This window comes from Orcinus orca, chromosome 19, assembly GCF_937001465.1.
Source record: "Orcinus orca chromosome 19, mOrcOrc1.1, whole genome shotgun sequence".
In the NCBI taxonomy this organism is placed as follows: Eukaryota; Metazoa; Chordata; class Mammalia; order Artiodactyla; family Delphinidae; genus Orcinus; species Orcinus orca.
Window position 1 is genome coordinate 2,937,747 of NC_064577.1, and position 18,006 is coordinate 2,955,752.

Sequence of the window (18,006 nt, forward strand, 5' to 3'; positions counted from 1 at the left end):
GCAAAAAGTGCACGTCTTTGAGCCTGAGCACCTGAAAAAACGCTAGAGATAGTAGGGTTGGAGCTCGTAGTGAAGGGGCTGATGGCAAGAGATAATCCTAGGGAGGCTGGCAAAGGCGACTTCCGGAGATTCTCCAGCAGCCTGAGGAGCTGGATTTTATACTGAAATCTCTGGGAAGCAACAGAAGAATTTTAAGAGCGCAGTTAGAGAAAAACGCAAATAAGAGTATAGCTGGTTAAGAGTCCAGTGCTTGGGTTCATTTTCCACCAGTGCCCCTGCCTATTTGCATGGCTTTGGGCAAGCCACTTAAACTTCCTCTGTCTGCACTTATAACAGAGTTTGGCATAGAGAAATAACCAGTAATGTAAATTAGATGTTACTATTAAAAGGAAAAAGTAATAGTAGATATCCATGGAGCGCTTATCGTGCGCCAGACAAGGTGGTAAGTTTTACATTACTTGTCTCAACAAACCTGTGATGGAGGTGCCATTGTTATCACGCGGTTAACATAGATGAAGAAAAAGAGGCTTAGGGGAGTTGAAGCAGGGAATTCCCTGGTGGTCCAGTGGTTAGGACTCCTCACTTGCACTGCCGAGGGTCGACCCCTGATGGGGGAACTAAGACCCCACAAGTTGCGGGGGGAGCAGCCAAAAAGGGGGGGGGCGGGAAGTTGAAGTAATTGACACAAAGTCACAGAGTTAGTAAGTATGAAGCTGAATTAGATTTGAGTTTTAGAAAAAATCGTTTTGCCTACAGTGGGAACAGTGGATTGGTGGAGGCTGAAAGGCAAGTCATAGAGAATGTGACAGTAATCTGGATGAGAGATGAAATTGGTCTGAAGTAGGGAGTGGTTATATATAGAAAAGCATTTATTCATTCTAACTAAAATAAAAAATAAGATAATTTTAGATGGTGCCCAGTGCTCTACCAAAAACAAAAATGAAGAAAGAAGGTGATGGAACAATATAAGGATGTCCACTCTTGCCACTCTTATTCAACATTGTACTGCAGGTCCAGCCAGGGTGATTAGGCAAGAAAAGGAAGTAAAAGGAATCCAGATTGGAATGGAACAAGTAAAACCATTTCTATTCAGAGATGGCATGAGTATGTGAATAAAAGAAAAAGCCCGCAAAGAAAAAGTAATGTGTTGAAATCCTACCCCCCAGTACCTCATAATGTGACCTTATTTGGAAATAGAGTCTTTACAGAGGTAATAATGCTAAGGTGAGGTCATTGGGGTGGACACTGGTGACTGGTGTCCTTACAAAAAGAGGAAATTTGGTTGCAGAGATAGGTATAGAAGAAAACACTATAAAGAGATAGGAAGGAGACCACTATAAATCAAGGAGAAAAACCTGGAACAGACTTTTCCCCATAGCCCTCAGAAGGAACCAACCCTGTTTTCACCTTGACTTTGGACTTCTAACCTCTAGAACTGTGGGACAATAAATTTTGTTGTTTAGGGTGCAGTGGTTAGTACTCAGCACTTTCACTGCTGGGACCCCAAGGTTCAGTCCTGCAAGCCGCACAGCCAAAAAAAAAAAAATTTTGTGTGTGTGTTTAAACCACTCAGTCTGTGGTACTTTGTTAATGGGAACCCTGGAAAACTAATACACTTGTTTGTAGAAAATTCTACGGAATACATTTTTTAAAAATCTAGAGCTAATAAGAGTTCAACAAAGTTCACAGTACAAGATCAATATACAAAAATCAATTGTACTTCTTCTTTTTTTTTTTTTTTTTTTTTTTTTTTTGCGGTACGCGGGCCTCTCACTGTTGTGGCCTCTCCCGTTGCGGAGCACAGGCTCCGGACGCGCAGGCTCAGCGGCCATGGCTCACGGGCCCAGCCACTCTGCGGCATGTGGGATCTTCCCGGACCAGGGCACGAACCCGTGTCCCCTGCATCGGCAGGCGGACTCTCAACCACTGCGCCACCAGGGAAGCCCCAATTGTACTTCTATACACTAGCAACAAGCAATCTGAAAATAAAATTAAGAAAACAATTCTGGTTACAATAGCATCAAAAAGCATAAAAATTAGGAATAAATTTAACAAAAGTTCTGAACTATATTCTGGAAAACCAAAATATTGTAAGAAATTAAAGATCTAAAGAAGTGAAAAACAAAACAAAACAAAACAACCCTGAGATTAATTGTCCAATAATTTTAGGTCAACAAGTCATCCTCAATTCAATTTTGCAGTATTAAGAGTTCTAGAGGGACTTCCCTGGTGGAGCAGTAGTTAAGAATCCGCCTGCCAATGCAGGGGACACGGGTTCGATCCCTGGTCCGGGAAGATCCCACATGCCATGGAGCAACTAAGCCCGTGCACCACAACTACTGAGCCTGTGCTCTTGAGCCCACGAGCCACAACTACTGAAGCCCACGCGCCGAGAACCTGCGCTCTGCAACAAGAGAAGACAGTGCAATGAGAAGCCCGTGCACCACTCGCCGCAACTGGAGAAAGCCTGCGGGCAGCAATGAAGACCCAAGGCAGCCAAAAATGAATAAATAAATTAAAAAAAAAAAAGAGTTCTAGAGCCAGAGTGGGTTTGAATGCCACTCTGCCACTTATTAGCTATTTTACCATGGACAAGTTAAGTAATACTGGCCTTGGTTTACTCATCTGTCAAATGGGATAATATTTACCTCATGGAGTTGTGAGAATTAAATGAGTAAGTATTTGTAAAGCACTTAGAAGGGTCCTCACACACACAAACTGCTCCGTACATGTTAGCTATTATTTTTCTATATAAAGTTAACATGGGATATAGGTGTACTTTAATATCTTTGATATAGTGATAGGTGAAACGTGCAAGAAAAACATGCCTAGGCGTTACAAAACCTTAAAACGAATTCAGCAAACAGTTCTTGAGCACCGGAGGCCGTGGGCTAGGACAGGATATAGCAGTGAATAAGCTGACATTCTACTGGGAGAGACATAGTAAACAAATACATAAGGTGGGGGCAAGTGCGATGAAGAAGAAGTAAATATAAGGGGACAGGACAGAGACTGATGGGACATCAGTAGAGGTGCGTGTGGGGTGTGTTTTGCATAGGGCAGTCAAGTTCTCTCTGAGGAAGTGACGTTTCTGCAGAGACCTGAATGATGTGAGAGAAGACAGGAAAATCAGGGGGCGGTCCAGCGTCCTCGCCTGAGAGCCCGGGAAACCGGCGGAACGCAGATACGCGAGGGCCGGGAGCCGGAGGAGCCGGGCCACCGAGGACTGTACGGCAGCGGGGGAGCGGTTTGGCGGGGACACAGGGACGTTCAGTGGCCGCCGCGATGCTCCCTTCCTTGCAGGAATCGCTGGATGGGGATGAAAAGGAGCTAGAGAGCAGCGAGGAGGGTGGCTCCGCTGAGGAGCGGAGACTCGAGCCGCCGCCCAGCAGCTACTACTGTCTCTACAGCTACCGCGGAAGCAGGTGCAGCGCCCGACCGCCCTTGTGGCCCCGCCCCGGCCCCGCCGCCCGGCCCCGCAGCCCACCCCAGGTCCCGCAGCCTGGCGGCTCTCAAACGCCGTCTTCTCCCCTCCCAGCCAAGGTCTCTGGCCCTCAGGGCCCTCCTCGCCTTACGCGGTACTTCCGGGCCCCCATCCTGGACTTTTGTGCCTGGCCCTCCCATGCCTGTGCGCTCTGTCCTTAACATCTTCCAGCCCCTTCCTGTCGCCCCTGCCTTTTGTTTAGCGCAGTGCCACACACGCTCAATAATGTCAATTCCCATCCCCTGTCCTTCCTGTCATTGTCTCCCCACTTTCCTCCATCCCCAACCCGCCATCCCTACCCCCACGCCCACCTTCTAGTTACCCTCTGTCCTTGTTGCCTCTTTTCCCTCTGCCCCAGCAGACTTCCTGGGGTTCTTCTGGCCCTGTGAAGTCTGTTTTTGTTTTTGTTTTGGCCGCAGTGCGTGGCTTGGGGGATCTTATTTCCCCGACCAGGGATTGAACCCAGGCCCTCAGCAGTGAAAGTTACGAGTCCTAACCAATGGACCGCCAGGGAATTCCCTGTAAAGTCTGTTTTTAAGAGTAAATTTCCTTGACTCTTCTGGATGTTTAATTTAGCCTTTCCTCCACCCCTTAAGTGGCCTGGAGAGAGAGGGAGCTCTTGTCAGAGCTGTTTTATGGGTTTTCCCTGTCAATGGAGGCAGTGGAGGATTCAAGCACTTCTACCTTGCAGCATTTTAGTTGACTGCCCCTATCCTGCTTGCGGGGGGTGGGGCCCCATACTCCGCTTGAGTTAGAACCCATAAGTTGATAGCTGACTTGCTTTTGCGGCATGCAGATTGGCACAGCAGCGAGCGGACAGTGATGATGGAAGCCCAAGTGGCACAAATGCAGAAACTCCCTCTGGTGATGATTTCAGGTAAAAACAGCTTGGCCATATCCCGCGTATGTGCTTTTCTCTTAAGGGCATCTCTGGCCTGCAGATGTCAGTGGGTACCCTGTCTCCACGCAGCTTTCCCTGAGTCAAACCATCAAGCCCACCTCTCCCCTAGGAACCTCATCTTGATTTTATTACTTCATTTAGTCAAGGCTGGGGCAGATCCAAATACCCTTGTGATTAGCCCCAGGGTGATTAGCCTCACAGTTAATCTGAGCTTCTTGATTGGAACTCCAGTAAATATTCAATATAAGTATCAAGAAATTTAAAATCCTCCTTTCCCCCCCGCATTGAATACCCTTTCATAGCTCCTCTGCTGCACGCTACAGTGTAAACTCCAGGATAGCAGCGATTGCTGTCTCTTTTGTTCATCGATGTCTCCCTACCTAGTACCTTGAGTGGTACCTGGCACAGGGTAGATATTTAATATATACTTATATATATATATATGAATGAATGAACCTCAACACTTGTTGGATGCAAAGTGGAGTATAAAACAAAATTATGTTCACTGAGTGACTGGATGATGGATGATTTAAGGAATTTTTCAGGTACTGTAATAGAACTGTGGAGATATATATATATATATATATATATATATATATATATATATATATATTTAAGTCCTCATTTTTAGAGATACCTAATGAGAAATTTAGGGATGAAATAATATGATTCCAGAAACTTGCTTCAAAATAAGTCTGGGAAGTGGGAGGTATGGACAACATGGGAGTACAGGTGAAACAAGATTTTTTTAAAAATAATTTTTATTGCAGTATAGTTGATTTACAATGTTGTGTTGGTTTCAGGTGGACAGCAAAGTGAATCAGTTATATGTATACATATAACCACTCTTTTTTAGGTTCTTTTCCCATATAGGCTATTACAGAGTATTGAGTAGAGTTCTCTGTGCTATATACTAGGTCTTTTTTCGTTATCTATTTTATATATAGTAGTGTGTAAAAGTCAATCCCAATCTCCAAATTTATCCCCGCCACCAAGTGAAACAAGATTGCCCATAAGCTGATAATTGTCAAAACTGGGTGGTAGGTACATGTGGGTTCATTATACTATTCTCTCTACTTTTTATATGTTTGAAATTTTCCATAACATGAAACCAAAGATGTGAGGCGTACTGGGTTTATATTTTATATTGGGAAGTTTGATGACAGAAAAGCTTTTCTTCCTGCATATTCAATTTATAGTTTCTGTTTATATTCTAATCTCAACCAAACTGAAGTGTTTATGTTTAGCTCATAAATGGTCACTAAGCTGGTGTGTTTATTCATGGGTAGTAGGTAGTTGGAGGATTGAGGAAAGAAGAGGAGGCATGAAATAGTGATCTCGAGGGACTTCCCTGGTGGCACAGTGGTTAAGAATCCGCCTGCCAATGCAGGGGACACAGGTTCAAGCCCTGGTCTGGGAAGATCCCACATGCCGTGAAGCAACTAAGCCATGTGTCCCACAACTACTGAGCCTGTGCTCTAGAGCCCGCGAGCCACAACTACTGAAGCCCGCGTGCCTAGAGCCCGTGCTCTGCAACAAGAGAAGCCACCGCAATGAGAAGCCCGCGCACTGCAACGAAGAGTAGCCCCCGCTCGCCACAACTAGAGAAAGCCCACGCTCAGCAACGAAGACCCAATGCAGCCAAAATTAATTAATTTAAAGAAAAATAGAGATCTCAAAGAGTTGAGAATGAGTGAACCAGGAAATGTGATAGCTGGGCAGCAGTAGGGCCCACTGGAGGCTAGTGGTCATTTATGTATGTATGTATGTATGTATGTATTTTGGCTGTGCTGCACGGCTTGCAGGATCTTAGTTCCCCGACCAGGGATTGAACCCGGGCCCACGGCAGTGAAACCACCAACCTAACCGCTGGACCGCCAGGAAATTCCTAGTGGTCATTAATTTAAAATGAGACTAGACACTGTGGATATGGGTTTTTGTCCAACCACATTCAGCTGCATAGGTGCAGATGCAGAGTAGGTAGAGAGCTGGACTAACCAGGGCTGAAGTTTTGCTAAGTAGGTACAGGGAGGTGAAAGGGGGGTTGAATGAGAATGTGTGCAGGGGTGTGATTACAATGACTGGAATTTAAGCTTGGTAAGGAGGAAGAAGATGAGGATGAGAAACTTGAGGCTGCTGTGAAAAAGATATAAGGTCAGTGGCTTGGGGGTCCCAGTGGAGTCATAATACTAGAGAGAATGAGCTGGAAAGAGAACTATTTTAAATGGATGAGGTAGATCATACTTGGTGATATACATTCCTAGAAGCCTCACCAACAGGAGTCGGATAGAAAGCTTTGCCGAGTCCTTAGTGAGGGCTTTTAGCGATGTCCTGTCTGACTTGCGGGGTGTAAATGCAGAGTCCACTGGTAAGGAACGTGTGTCTTTCATTTGTCAAGCCTCTCCTTGGCGGATACTAATCTACCATCTGAATTGGAGCCAGAGCTGTGCAGTTTCATTGCTAAGCGTCTTTCTAAGGGAGCAGTCTTTGAAGGGCTGGGTAATGTTGCATCTGTGGAGCTGAGGTAAGTATAAAATGTGCTGTATCCTGAGATTTTATTTCTGAGCTAAATATGAGAAGTGGTGAGAAACTCCAAAAGATCAGTACCTACTAGACCTGCAAAGTTCATCTTTGTTCCCTGGCAGCTGAGCACTGGGCCTCACATTTTTGTGGAATGGAATTAACTGAACGGCAGAGACTCTGCCTCCTCGGTGTACATATTTAGTCTTGTACTTGGAAGAGAAGAGCTCATTACCAAAACTATAACTGTATACTTTACAGTGGTAAAGGGCTTTCACAAACTTCAATGCCATTCTCCTTGCAAAGGGGTGATAAAGCAGATACTCTTACTTCCATTTTCAGATGAAGTAATAAACTCAGAGAAGTTGAGGTCCCAAGGCTGGTCACATTGATGGAATTCAGGCTTAAATATAGGTGTCCTCAGTTGAATTCCAGCCATCTTTCTACTACACCCCTTGATTGTAGTTCACTTCAGACCATGATATTGGCATCAAGTCCTCTCAGGAGTATGAGGCCACATACCAAAGATAAGGCCATCGGATAAACACTTCACATCTGCCTGGAGCTTCAGTGATTCATGAAGGTTTAGGGGAGGGAGAAAAGATGATTATATTTATGTGAACATGGAAAAACTATGAACAAGAGTGAAATTTGCATGAATTTTTCACATAAGACAGGAGAATTCAAAGAAATTCCATGTTTGTTAGGTGCTGCTTTAGCTAAAGCCCATTATGGTATACGTTCATTTTCCTCTGTTGTTACAAGTAAACCAAGAAGTCTGGGAAGCTCTGACCTACTGAGCAATCTAATGGTATTGCCAGATAAGGATGACCAGGGCTCAGAGGAGTCTACAGAACTACGTGCATGAGTTATCAAAATAATACATTTAACCTTTTTCTTTCTGTTCTAGAACTCCAGGTTACCGAGTTGGTTGTTATTACTGCCTTTTCCAACAAGAAAAACTGCTTTCCCAAACAACAACAGACTCTGAACATAACTGTTCAGAGTATGTGGTCTGCTTTTTAGGAGGGTCTGAAAAAGGACTTGAGCTATATCCTTTCTTTGGTCTTTGAGGGTATCAGGAAGGAAAGTGTTGGCAGGCAAGTAGAGGATTATTACTAGCAACATCCGCAAAGGTTTTCTACCTCTTATGCATTAACTCCAATTTCAGACCTCCGTACGACCAGTTTGTCTTGGCTTGTTTTAATTGACAGTTATTTGAGAGATTTTTATATTATCTATTGAGAAATAAAACCCTTTCTTGATTCATCCTTTATTGCTTCCTTAAGAACATACTTTCAGGCTTGAATTGGACAAGTATATTCAAGGGCTGAAAAATAACATGAACTGTGAGGTAAGATGATTGCATTAATCTTTTTTAAAAGAGTTTCATTCCTTTTTTTTTAATATTTATTATTTATTTGGTTGTGCCGGGTCTTAGTTGCAGCACGCGGGATCTAGTTCCCTGACCAGGGGTTGAACCTGGGCCCCTTGCATTGGGAGCGTGCAGTCTTAACCGCTGGACCACCAGGGAAGTCCCTGCGTTAATATTTTTAAAGACTGAGATGATTAACATTATGCGACTGCTATACTTGTCAAACCATCCAAGTGGACACAAACACGTAGAAATTCTGAAAATGTGCTACTTTGCGGGCTAAAAGAAAGGTGCTTGGGGGCTTCCCTGGTGGTGCAGTGGTTAAGAATCCGCCTGCCAATGCAGGGGACACGGGTTCGAGCCCTGGTCCGGGAAGATCCCACATGCCGCGGAGCACCTAAGCCCGTGTGCCACAAGTACTGAACCTGCGCTCTAGAGCCCAGGCACCGCAACTACTGAGCCCGCGTGTCTAGAACCCGTGCTCCACAACAAGAGAAGCCACCGCAATGAGAAGCCCGCGCACCACAATGAAGAGTAGCCCCCACTCCACACAACTAGAGAAAGCCCGCGTGCAGCAATGAAGACCCAACGCAGCCAAAAATACATAAATTAATTTTAAATGGATTTGTTTTAAAAAAAGAAGGAAAAAAAAGAAAGGTGCTTGTTAAGGGAAGCAGGGAACATAGTCGTATAAGTGCTGTATGTTTCACAAGACTGCTTCTGAAGTTTTGCATCTATGAAAAATTCAATTAAATTCAAAGGTATATAGTAACATGCCAAGCGAGGAAGATGACGTTCTTTTCCCAATTTCTAGACACATAAGATTTATATTCTGGTCAGAACTAATGGCCCACAAAGCCTCTGGCACCAAAGACATGCTATGCAATGGGATGACTGTCCTTGAACTCAACCTCAAAGATTTTTAGAAACATCCCAGTTTTCATTAATCGATCTTTTATGAATTAGATACCTCCGTATCAATTCCTTTATCCATACCTTTTAAAAACTATGTGTTTGGTTGGTGGCAGTAAAGTCATAACTCTTAAAATTTACTCCCCATTACACGTGGTAATAATTCCTTTCTTTCACTTGTGCATGTGCTTACAAGACACTGCAGGAGGGGAAAGGATAGCATAGGAGTGAGCCGGGGTTACGAGTCTAGGGGGAGCTGCTCTCCCAGGCTGGAGCTCTCCCTCCAGCCCCAGGGAGCAGCACAGCCAAGGAAGCCAAATGAGCTCCTGGCAGCGTGTCTGACACCCAGAGTGGGCTTGAGTGTTTTGATGCGATGACTTGTATCCTTCCCTGTTCGCATTTCGAGTGTGAACGAACTATCTGCATTCTTTCATTCAACAGGCACTTTATAAGCTCATCCATGGACATTTCAGATGCTGTGCCAGGTGCTGGGGAGATGAGGATTATTAAGAGAGTATCTCCAAGAGTTCACAGTACAGTGGGAGGAGATTGACATGTAAATGCCCCAACTCCTTTCAGTGAAGAAATAGCATGGAACCCTATTAATTCAGTCTCTTCATTTTATATAACGCATTTCTTAGTGTGTTTTTAAGAAATGCAGTACTGAATTAATCCCCACTCTGCCCAACAAGCCCAGCAAAGTTATATCACAATTCCTTTTTTAAAATTTGTGGTGTTAGCTTAAAAGAAGGTGTCTGTCCCCAGTTCTTTTCACTGTCAAGAGTATCATGAAGAAAATGTTAAGTCCAAGGTGAAGGCTGATATCAAAGCAAATGGCATTCTCTCTTGATCTAGGAAAGGGGTGGGGAGAACCACGTACAGTCCTACCTGAGCAGCTGGTTTGAGGATGTTGTATGCCCAATCCAAAGGGTGGTTCATCTCTTTCAGGAGCAGCTTACCTTTCTGCTACATGCTGTAAGTATTGCCCAAACAAAAGCATTTCCTTAATTGAGAATCACTTTGGCCAAGTTTGGATTATTTAAAGACATACTTATTTTCTCTGAACATTACCTTCCCCCCGAATATTCATTCAGACAATGCCTGCATTAGGATAGACCACACTCTATTTATTCAGATCTAGAAAGTTACACTACTAAGGTAGAATTGCAAATACTGAGTCTTCTAATAAGATAAAACGTTTTAAAATAATTACCTTTTTTTTTTGGCCGCGCTGCACAGCTTATGCGATCTTGGTTCCCCGACCAGGGATTGAACCTGGGCCACGGCAGTGAAAGCCCCGAATCCTAACCACTAGACCAGCAGGGAACTCCCTAAAATAATTACCCTTTGAAGTGATCTGGAAGAGGTGTAATTTCCAAAATAATTTGAGAAGGAAAATGGAAATCAAAAGGGATTTTACCTATATAAAAATATCCAAATAAAAAATGAAAAATTCACTAAAATATCTAGACAATGGGGTAGGCTCGAGTAAATGGCCAGGTTTTTCATGTAAATATGTGGTAGGTAGATGCAGCTGAGGCTGGATGGCCCCACAAGCCCAGGTGGTGAAGCCAGATTTCAGACCATTAGTGATCTGAACAAGGATTAGTGATCTGAACAGCAACAGCTGAACAAGGCTCTGGAGAGCTCCGGGACAGTGCCGAGCAAGCATCGTCTAGCGTGGTGGTTATTGGGGGAGGTGATGTTTAGTCACAAGTGGCTGCGCAACAAGGAAAACTGGAATACATGTATCAGTTAGGCTTTATTTTTCTCTCATAGGCTCTGAGTTATACTCCTGTTGAGGTTAAAGAATCAGATGAAAAAACAAAGAGAGACATTCACAGGTAAAGAACAGTTTTGCAAAGAGAACCTTTTCCACAGCAAGCCTGATGTTTATGTTTTTAACACCCACCCCCACTCCCAATGCAGAATGAATTTGCTTCCTCCCTCCCATCCTATAATATAGTTTGTGCAAAAGGATTGTGTGTGTGGCAGGTTTCTGAGTGTGGCCAGTCTCCAAGGCCTTATTCACGAAGGCACCATGACGTCTTTGTGCATGGCCATGACAGAGGAGCAGCATAAGTCTGTGATCATCGATTGTAGTAGCTCCCAGCCTCAGTTCCACAATGCAGGTGAGCCAACAACCCCGGGAGCAGGCTTGTGAATCTCCTTTTTTGCGCTGAGAACAAATGATGCAAACTTATCCTTCCTGTCTTGTGCAGTTTTACATGTTTATCCCCAAATCACCAAAAACAATAGCAGTTCTAGAAACGTGGAAATCATGTCATGCCTAGCAATTCTTCTCCTAGGTATATAGAGAACTCTTGTACATGTACACAAGGAGACAAATACAAGATGTTCATAAGGGCACTGTTTGAAATAGCAAAGAACTGAAAGCAACTTAAGTGTCTGTCAACAGGAGAATTGATAAACTGCTCTATTTATACAATGGAATACTATATAGCCGTGACAATGAGTGAACTAGAGCTATATGTCTCAGTATAGCACACAAATGTATTATAATGCAAGAGCCATTAAAGAAAAATACAGTTTTAACATATGCAAAATAATACTATATAGGGCTTATAGATAAAGTATGTGGCAAAAGTTTATAGAAAGACATGGGCATGATAATTCTTTCTGATGGGAAAGGAAGGGGATGTGATTGGGAAGAGGCACACGGGAACTTCAACCATTTTGGTATTTCTTAACCAGGTGGTGAGTTAAGTTTTTTTAGACCATTATAGAAGTCTTAAATAATTCATTATAAGAGTTTTTATAAAGGAGGAAAGAATATCATGATGTATACAAATATTGAATCATTATGTTGTGCACCTGAAACTAATATGTCAATTACACCTCAATTTAAAAAAAAGAAAATAGGGCTTCCCTGGTGCGCAGTGGTTGAGAGTCTGCCTGTCAATGCAGGGGACACGGGTTCGTGCCCTGGTCTGGGAAGATCCCACATGCCGCGAAGCGGCTGGGCCTGTGAGCCATGGCCGCTGAGCCTGCGCATCCGGAGCCTGTGCTCCGCAATGGGAGAGGCCACAACAGTGAAAGGCCCGTGTACCGCGAAAGAAAGAAAATAAATAAAAAGAAAGGAAGAATAAATGTCTTGTGATTTCACTTTTATTTATTTTTCTAAAATATTTTATAGGAAGCAATCGGTTTTGTGAGGATTGGATGCAGGCTTTTTTGAATGGTGCTGAAGGAGGTAACCCTTTTCTGTTTCGACAAGTCCTGGAGAACTTTAAACTAAAGGTAACTAATTGGCTGTGTGCCGAGTGCCACGCATAGTCTTTGTCTGAACTGTAATTAGTACTGGTGACTGAGTAACAAATCTGCTTTATAGCTATGATGTCATTCTCAAAACTAGAATCCTCAGTGCCAGTTTTCCCGTACCCAGTGACTACTGGGTACCTAAACTTTTCATCTTTGCTAATCTGACAGGGTGACGATGGTATATCACTGTTTTTATTTGCTTTATTTATTTTTATTTTTTGGTTGTGTCGGGTCTTATTTGCAGAGCGTGGGCTCTTCATTGCGGCGTGCAGGCTCTCTGGTTGTGGCTCGTGGGCTTAGTTGCCCCACAGCACGTGGGATCTTAGTCCCCTGACCAGGGATCGAACCAGCGTCCCCTGCATTGCAAGACAGATTCTTAACCACTGGACCACCAGGGAAGTCCTTTTTTTTGCATTAAAAAAATTCGGTTTATTTCAACCAAAACCAAAACAGTTCACCCATTTCTCCCACTCCCTACCTCCTGCCTCTGGTGGCTACCAGTCTGTTCTTGAAGTCTATGAGCTTGTTTTTTTGTTTTTAACTCTATATATATTTGGATTCCACATGTAGAAGAGATCGTGTGGTATTTGTCTTTCTCTGTCGGACTTGTTTCACTTAGCACGATGCCCTTGAGGTCCATCCGCATTGTCACCGATGGCAGGATCTCATTCTTTTTCATGGCTGAGTGGTATTCCACTGGGTATATATACCACAGTTTCTTTGTCCGCTCATCCGTCAGTGGACACTTGGGTTCTTCGGTGATGCCGCAGGGAACATGAGGGTGCAGTTACCTTTTTGAATAGGTGTTTTGTTTTCTTCAGGGAGATGCAGAAGGAGCATTGCTGGATCGTATTTTTTTCATTTGGATTATTACCTTAGGGTATATTCCCTAACGTGGGATTACCAAGTCAAAGGGTTGAATGCTTTGGTTCCTCTTACAAATTGCCAGCTTGCACTTCAGAAAAATAGGAACAAATTACAGAATGGCCAGCAATGTGTGTGGGTTTTCTATGCAGAAACTAATACAACAGGTTTTTATCAATCTTATTTATTTTTATTAACTTAATACTGGCACTCCATAGCTGTTCAAATCTGTCTTTAATTATTATTCAGGCTGAACATTTTTTCATGTTAGTTTACTATTTGCAAATAAACAAACAAAAAGACACATTTCAATGGAGCAAATCTATCCACTGTGATATAGCGACATTATAAATTGTAAAGGCAATACTAATGAACGATGTTACCTGTCATTCTTTATATGTAAACAGTATCTTTATTTTATTTATTTATTTATTTATTTATTGGTGTTTTTATTTTATTTTTTATTTTTTTTAACATCTTTATTGGGGTATAATTTGCTTTACAATGGTGTGTTAGTTTCTGCTTTATAACAAAGTGAATCGGTTATACCTATACATATGTTCCCATATCTCTTCCCTCTTGCGTCTCCCTCCCTCCCACCCTCCCTATCCCACCCCTCCAGGCGGTCACAAAGCACCTAGCCGATATCCCTGTGCCATGCGGCTGCTTCCCACTAGCTATCTACCTTACGTTTGTTAGTGTATATATGTCCATGCCACTCTCTCACTTTGTCACAGCTCACCCTTCACCCTCCCCATATCCTCAAGTCCGTTCTCCAGTAGGTCTGTGTCTTTATTCCTGTCTTACCCCTAAGTTCTTCATGACATTTTTTTTTTCTTCTTAAATTCCATATATATGTGTTAGCATACGGTATTTGTCTTTTTCTTTCTGACTTACTTCACTCTGTATGACAGACTCTAGGTCTATCCACCTCATTATAAATAGCTCAGTTTCGTTTCTTTTTATGGCTGAGTAATATTCCATTGTATATATGTGCCACACCTTCTTTATCCATTCATCCGATGATGGGCACTTAGGTTGTTTCCATCTCCGGGCTATTGTAAATAGAGCTGCAATGAACATTTTGGTACATGGCTCTTTTTGAATTTTGGTTTTCTCAGGGTATATGCCCAGTAGTGGGATTGCTGGGTCATATGGTAGTTCTATTTGTAGTTTTTTAAGGAACCTCCATACTGTTCTCCATAGTGGCTGAACCAATTCACATTCCCACCAGCAGTGCAAGAGTGTTCCCTTTTCTCCACACCCTCTCCAGCATTTATTGTTTCTAGATTTTTTGATGATGGCCATTCTGACTGGTGTGAGATGATATCTCATTGTGGTTTTGATTTGCATTTCTCTAATGATTAATGATGTTGAGCATTCTTTCATGTGTTTGTTGGCAGTCTGTATATCTTCTTTGGAGAAATGTCTATTTAGGTCTTTTGCCCATTTTTGGATTGGGTTGTTTGTTTTTTTGTTATTGAGCTGCATGAGCTGCTTGTAAATTTTGGAGATTCATCCTTTGTCAGTTGCTTCATTTGCAATATGTTCTCCCATTCTGAGGGTTGTCTTTTGGTCTTGTTTATGGTTTCCTAATTGTCAGTAGAGTCCGGGTCTTAACCATAAATTTGCATTATTCTGTATCTATTTTGTACCATAAGCCTTATTCACAATAATTAAAATAAGTTTTTAAAAACAAACATGAACTAGAATCCTCAAAAGGCATTCCATTTATATTTTTCAGTGGCTTCTGCATATGTGCCATTGCATATCCAATTAATTGGATTGAATGCTTGCTTATGTTTCAAGGACTTCAGTCTTGTAATTCGTGACATATCTTAGTTGGAAAGCACAAAAAAAGGAGTTCCATGCCTAAGGGTTCAAAATTTTGGTGGGGAGGCATGTTGTCACCTTATTTAGGAGATTTGTAAAGTATTTTTACTTTATATATATAAAAGATTTTGTTCTACCGAGGGCAAAGCATATTAGCAATAAAAATGATGAAAATATTCAAAAATAAAAAGCAAACATTTCAGTAACATATGTTGAGTTCTCAGCTGGATAGGAGATCTTTTTCAGGCTTCATTATTATCTCACTAAACACACATTTAACTGGGTAATCTTTTTCTAGGCCATACAAGACACAAATAATTTGAAGAGATTTATCCGGCAGGCAGAAATGAATCATTATGCTTTGTTTAAATGTTACATGTTCCTAAAGAACTGTGGTAGTGGAGATATCCTTTTGAAGATTGTTAAAGTGGAACACGAAGAAATGCCCGAAGCCAAAAGTGTGGTAGCTGTCCTCGAAGAATTTATGAAAGAAGCTCCTACCCAAAGTTTTTGATCACATGTTTTGAGATGATTATATTGTGAAGTTATGCAAGCCTTGGTGTTTGAAATTGCAGTTGTTATAACTGTCATAGGATTGCTATTTCAGATTATTTGAAACATTCTAGGTTTTTTCGTGTTGTACTTTTAAGATTAAACCTAATAAGACATATAAATCTGATGCAAGTCTTCACTGAGCCCTAGATAGGTGTGTGTTAGAGTTGTGAAAATTTTACATTTGCTGGTCTCATAAATTCTAGACTTCAGGGAGTTCCTTAAAAAACTTCAGAGGTGATTTTGTGGCTTCTGTGAGGAGTTTGCTGCAGTATTTAGCAACTTTTCCTCCCAGAAAAATGATAATACTTCTTTCTCAACGTACTATAGCTTCTTTTAAAAAAAGTACTCCTAGTTTTAGGACAGATTAACACCACGACACCATTTCAAAAACACATCTGTGCATCCTGTGGGTGCTTGATAGATTTTTTTTGTCTGATTGATGATGGATGATGAAGCCAGATTTCGTGTCAATATGCAAATAAATCATGAGTGTGTAGGGAGGTAAATGAGCTTTAAAAATAGATGTACTAGCTTCAAGATAAAACATTATCTCTGATGGAAAGCTACTGCAGAAGTGGCCCCATCACTTTTCTTCATTTGTTCACAGGTATTTGCCAAGAGCCTATACTTTCTTTTTTCTTTCAGACGAAAATGCTGGATTTTTTAAACAGAGGGTTAAAAAAGAAACAAAGTACATAAATTTTACAAGCAAATGTAACAGAGATTCTTCATGTCAGGGTTAATCATTGCTTTTAGTTTTTTGTACATTTGTTGCAAGCCTTAAATTGTTTTATTCTGAATCAACTGAAAGTGTTCTCAGAGCCGTTTATAATTCCCATGGAAGCCAACTGTAGCTACACACATATGACTGCAGTTTGTTCTGCTTAGCTCTTTAATAAATCCATTTGATAATGATTTTTGTTTAGAAGATCAGAAGTCTTGTGTCCTCACTGCCCTCAGGATGCCCAGAGGAACACAAGCCCATAAAAGTCCTCTCCTACACTCATCTAAATTCACATTAAGTGCTGAGTTTTAACTTTCCAAACGACTGACAATGGCCTTCTGCTTTCTCTTATACTGAAGTCTAGAGACATGACTCACTGAGCCATTTCTTTTCTTTAATGAGAAATATAATTCAGGATCCTCATAAAGGCTTTCATATGGTTTTAAACTTTAATAACTTGGATCACAGTCAGTGTAGAAAAAAAAAATCCAAGTAGCATCTTTTTTATAGCATTAAATTCAGAATGACTATGGAAAACAAGCGATTTTATGGCATAGCCCTTGAATCTTTTTCTAATGTAGTGTTGCCCACTTGGAAATCAAATTTTTAAATAAACAATGTTAAGACATCAACATTTTGAGTCTGGAAAACATATTTTTCATTTTCAAATTCACATATCATTCAAGAGTCCATGTTGTAAATAGCATTTAAAAGCAAATGTATTACCTGCTTCAAGTCATTTATGGATAGAGTCAAGGCATAATTACATATTCTTTATATGTACTTTTATATATACTTTTTGTAATGTAAGCTCACCACATTACACAGTTATATATAAAACAGTCTTATCTTAAAAGTGTATGATGAACTGTATATCACTACTGTAGACAAGGAAAATAGTGACATGGAGTTGAATATCTTGTGGGCCATGAGAAGAAACTCAAAGAGCTCATGACCAAAAACATGTACTGTATTCAAATTTTAATAAGCTAATATATTAACTTTTAAAGTTTTAAAAAGCATTTGTTCAAGTGTGGAATACATTATGTATTATTTGTGTGCTATACACAGGAAATGTATGTTTGTCACATATCAAAAATGGTCTCAATTTATCTGTAATTATATTTATAATAATAAAACTACTTAGCTTCTCACCAGCACAGTCATTTTTATTCAGTGAGCTCAATTCTCCAGCCTGACATTTTTATTAATTCACAACAAGTTTATGGGGGAAATTATACTCGTTAGGCTAAGGAATTTGTTGAAGAAGATCAAATCACCTGCTGGGAGATACCTTTCCGCATCTTGCAGGAGGCATCAGGCAGAGTGTAGGAGCAATTTCCATCACAATGTTTTATTCATTGTCCAGTAAAGTTTACCTTTCGAACTCAATAACCCAAGTCAATTCCTTTCACTCTCATTCATTATTAACCATGACAGAATGCCTCTCCTTTACCAGAGGATCCCTTATACCAGATGCCAGAAAAGCCTGCAGGCATCTCAGAAATAAGATTCAGTTACTAGGACTACATTTTCCTAACCATGTGTCTTCTTAG

The 18,006-nt window shown here is 41.4% G+C and overlaps 1 protein-coding gene and 1 long non-coding RNA gene across 2 annotated transcripts; one reads left to right on the plus strand and one right to left on the minus strand.

The window, feature by feature from the left end:
• Positions 1-1,720: 1,720 nt before the first annotated feature.
• LOC125962063 (uncharacterized) lies at positions 1,721-4,272 on the minus strand. The gene is made up of 2 exons (XR_007473392.1): positions 4,169-4,272; positions 1,721-1,979 (listed from the first exon to the last, which is right to left on the minus strand). It is a non-coding gene; the product is annotated as an uncharacterized LOC125962063 (long non-coding RNA).
• C19H17orf75 (chromosome 19 C17orf75 homolog) lies at positions 3,124-17,607 on the plus strand. Its single transcript, XM_004267177.4, has 10 exons — positions 3,124-3,425; positions 4,281-4,361; positions 6,784-6,909; positions 7,816-7,956; positions 8,202-8,259; positions 10,048-10,167; positions 10,972-11,036; positions 11,188-11,324; positions 12,350-12,453; positions 15,470-17,607. Exons 1-10 carry the CDS (start codon positions 3,286-3,288, stop codon positions 15,683-15,685), a joined length of 1,188 nt encoding a protein of 395 aa, XP_004267225.1. The 5' UTR covers positions 3,124-3,285; the 3' UTR covers positions 15,686-17,607.
• The last annotated feature ends 399 nt before the right edge of the window (positions 17,608-18,006 follow it).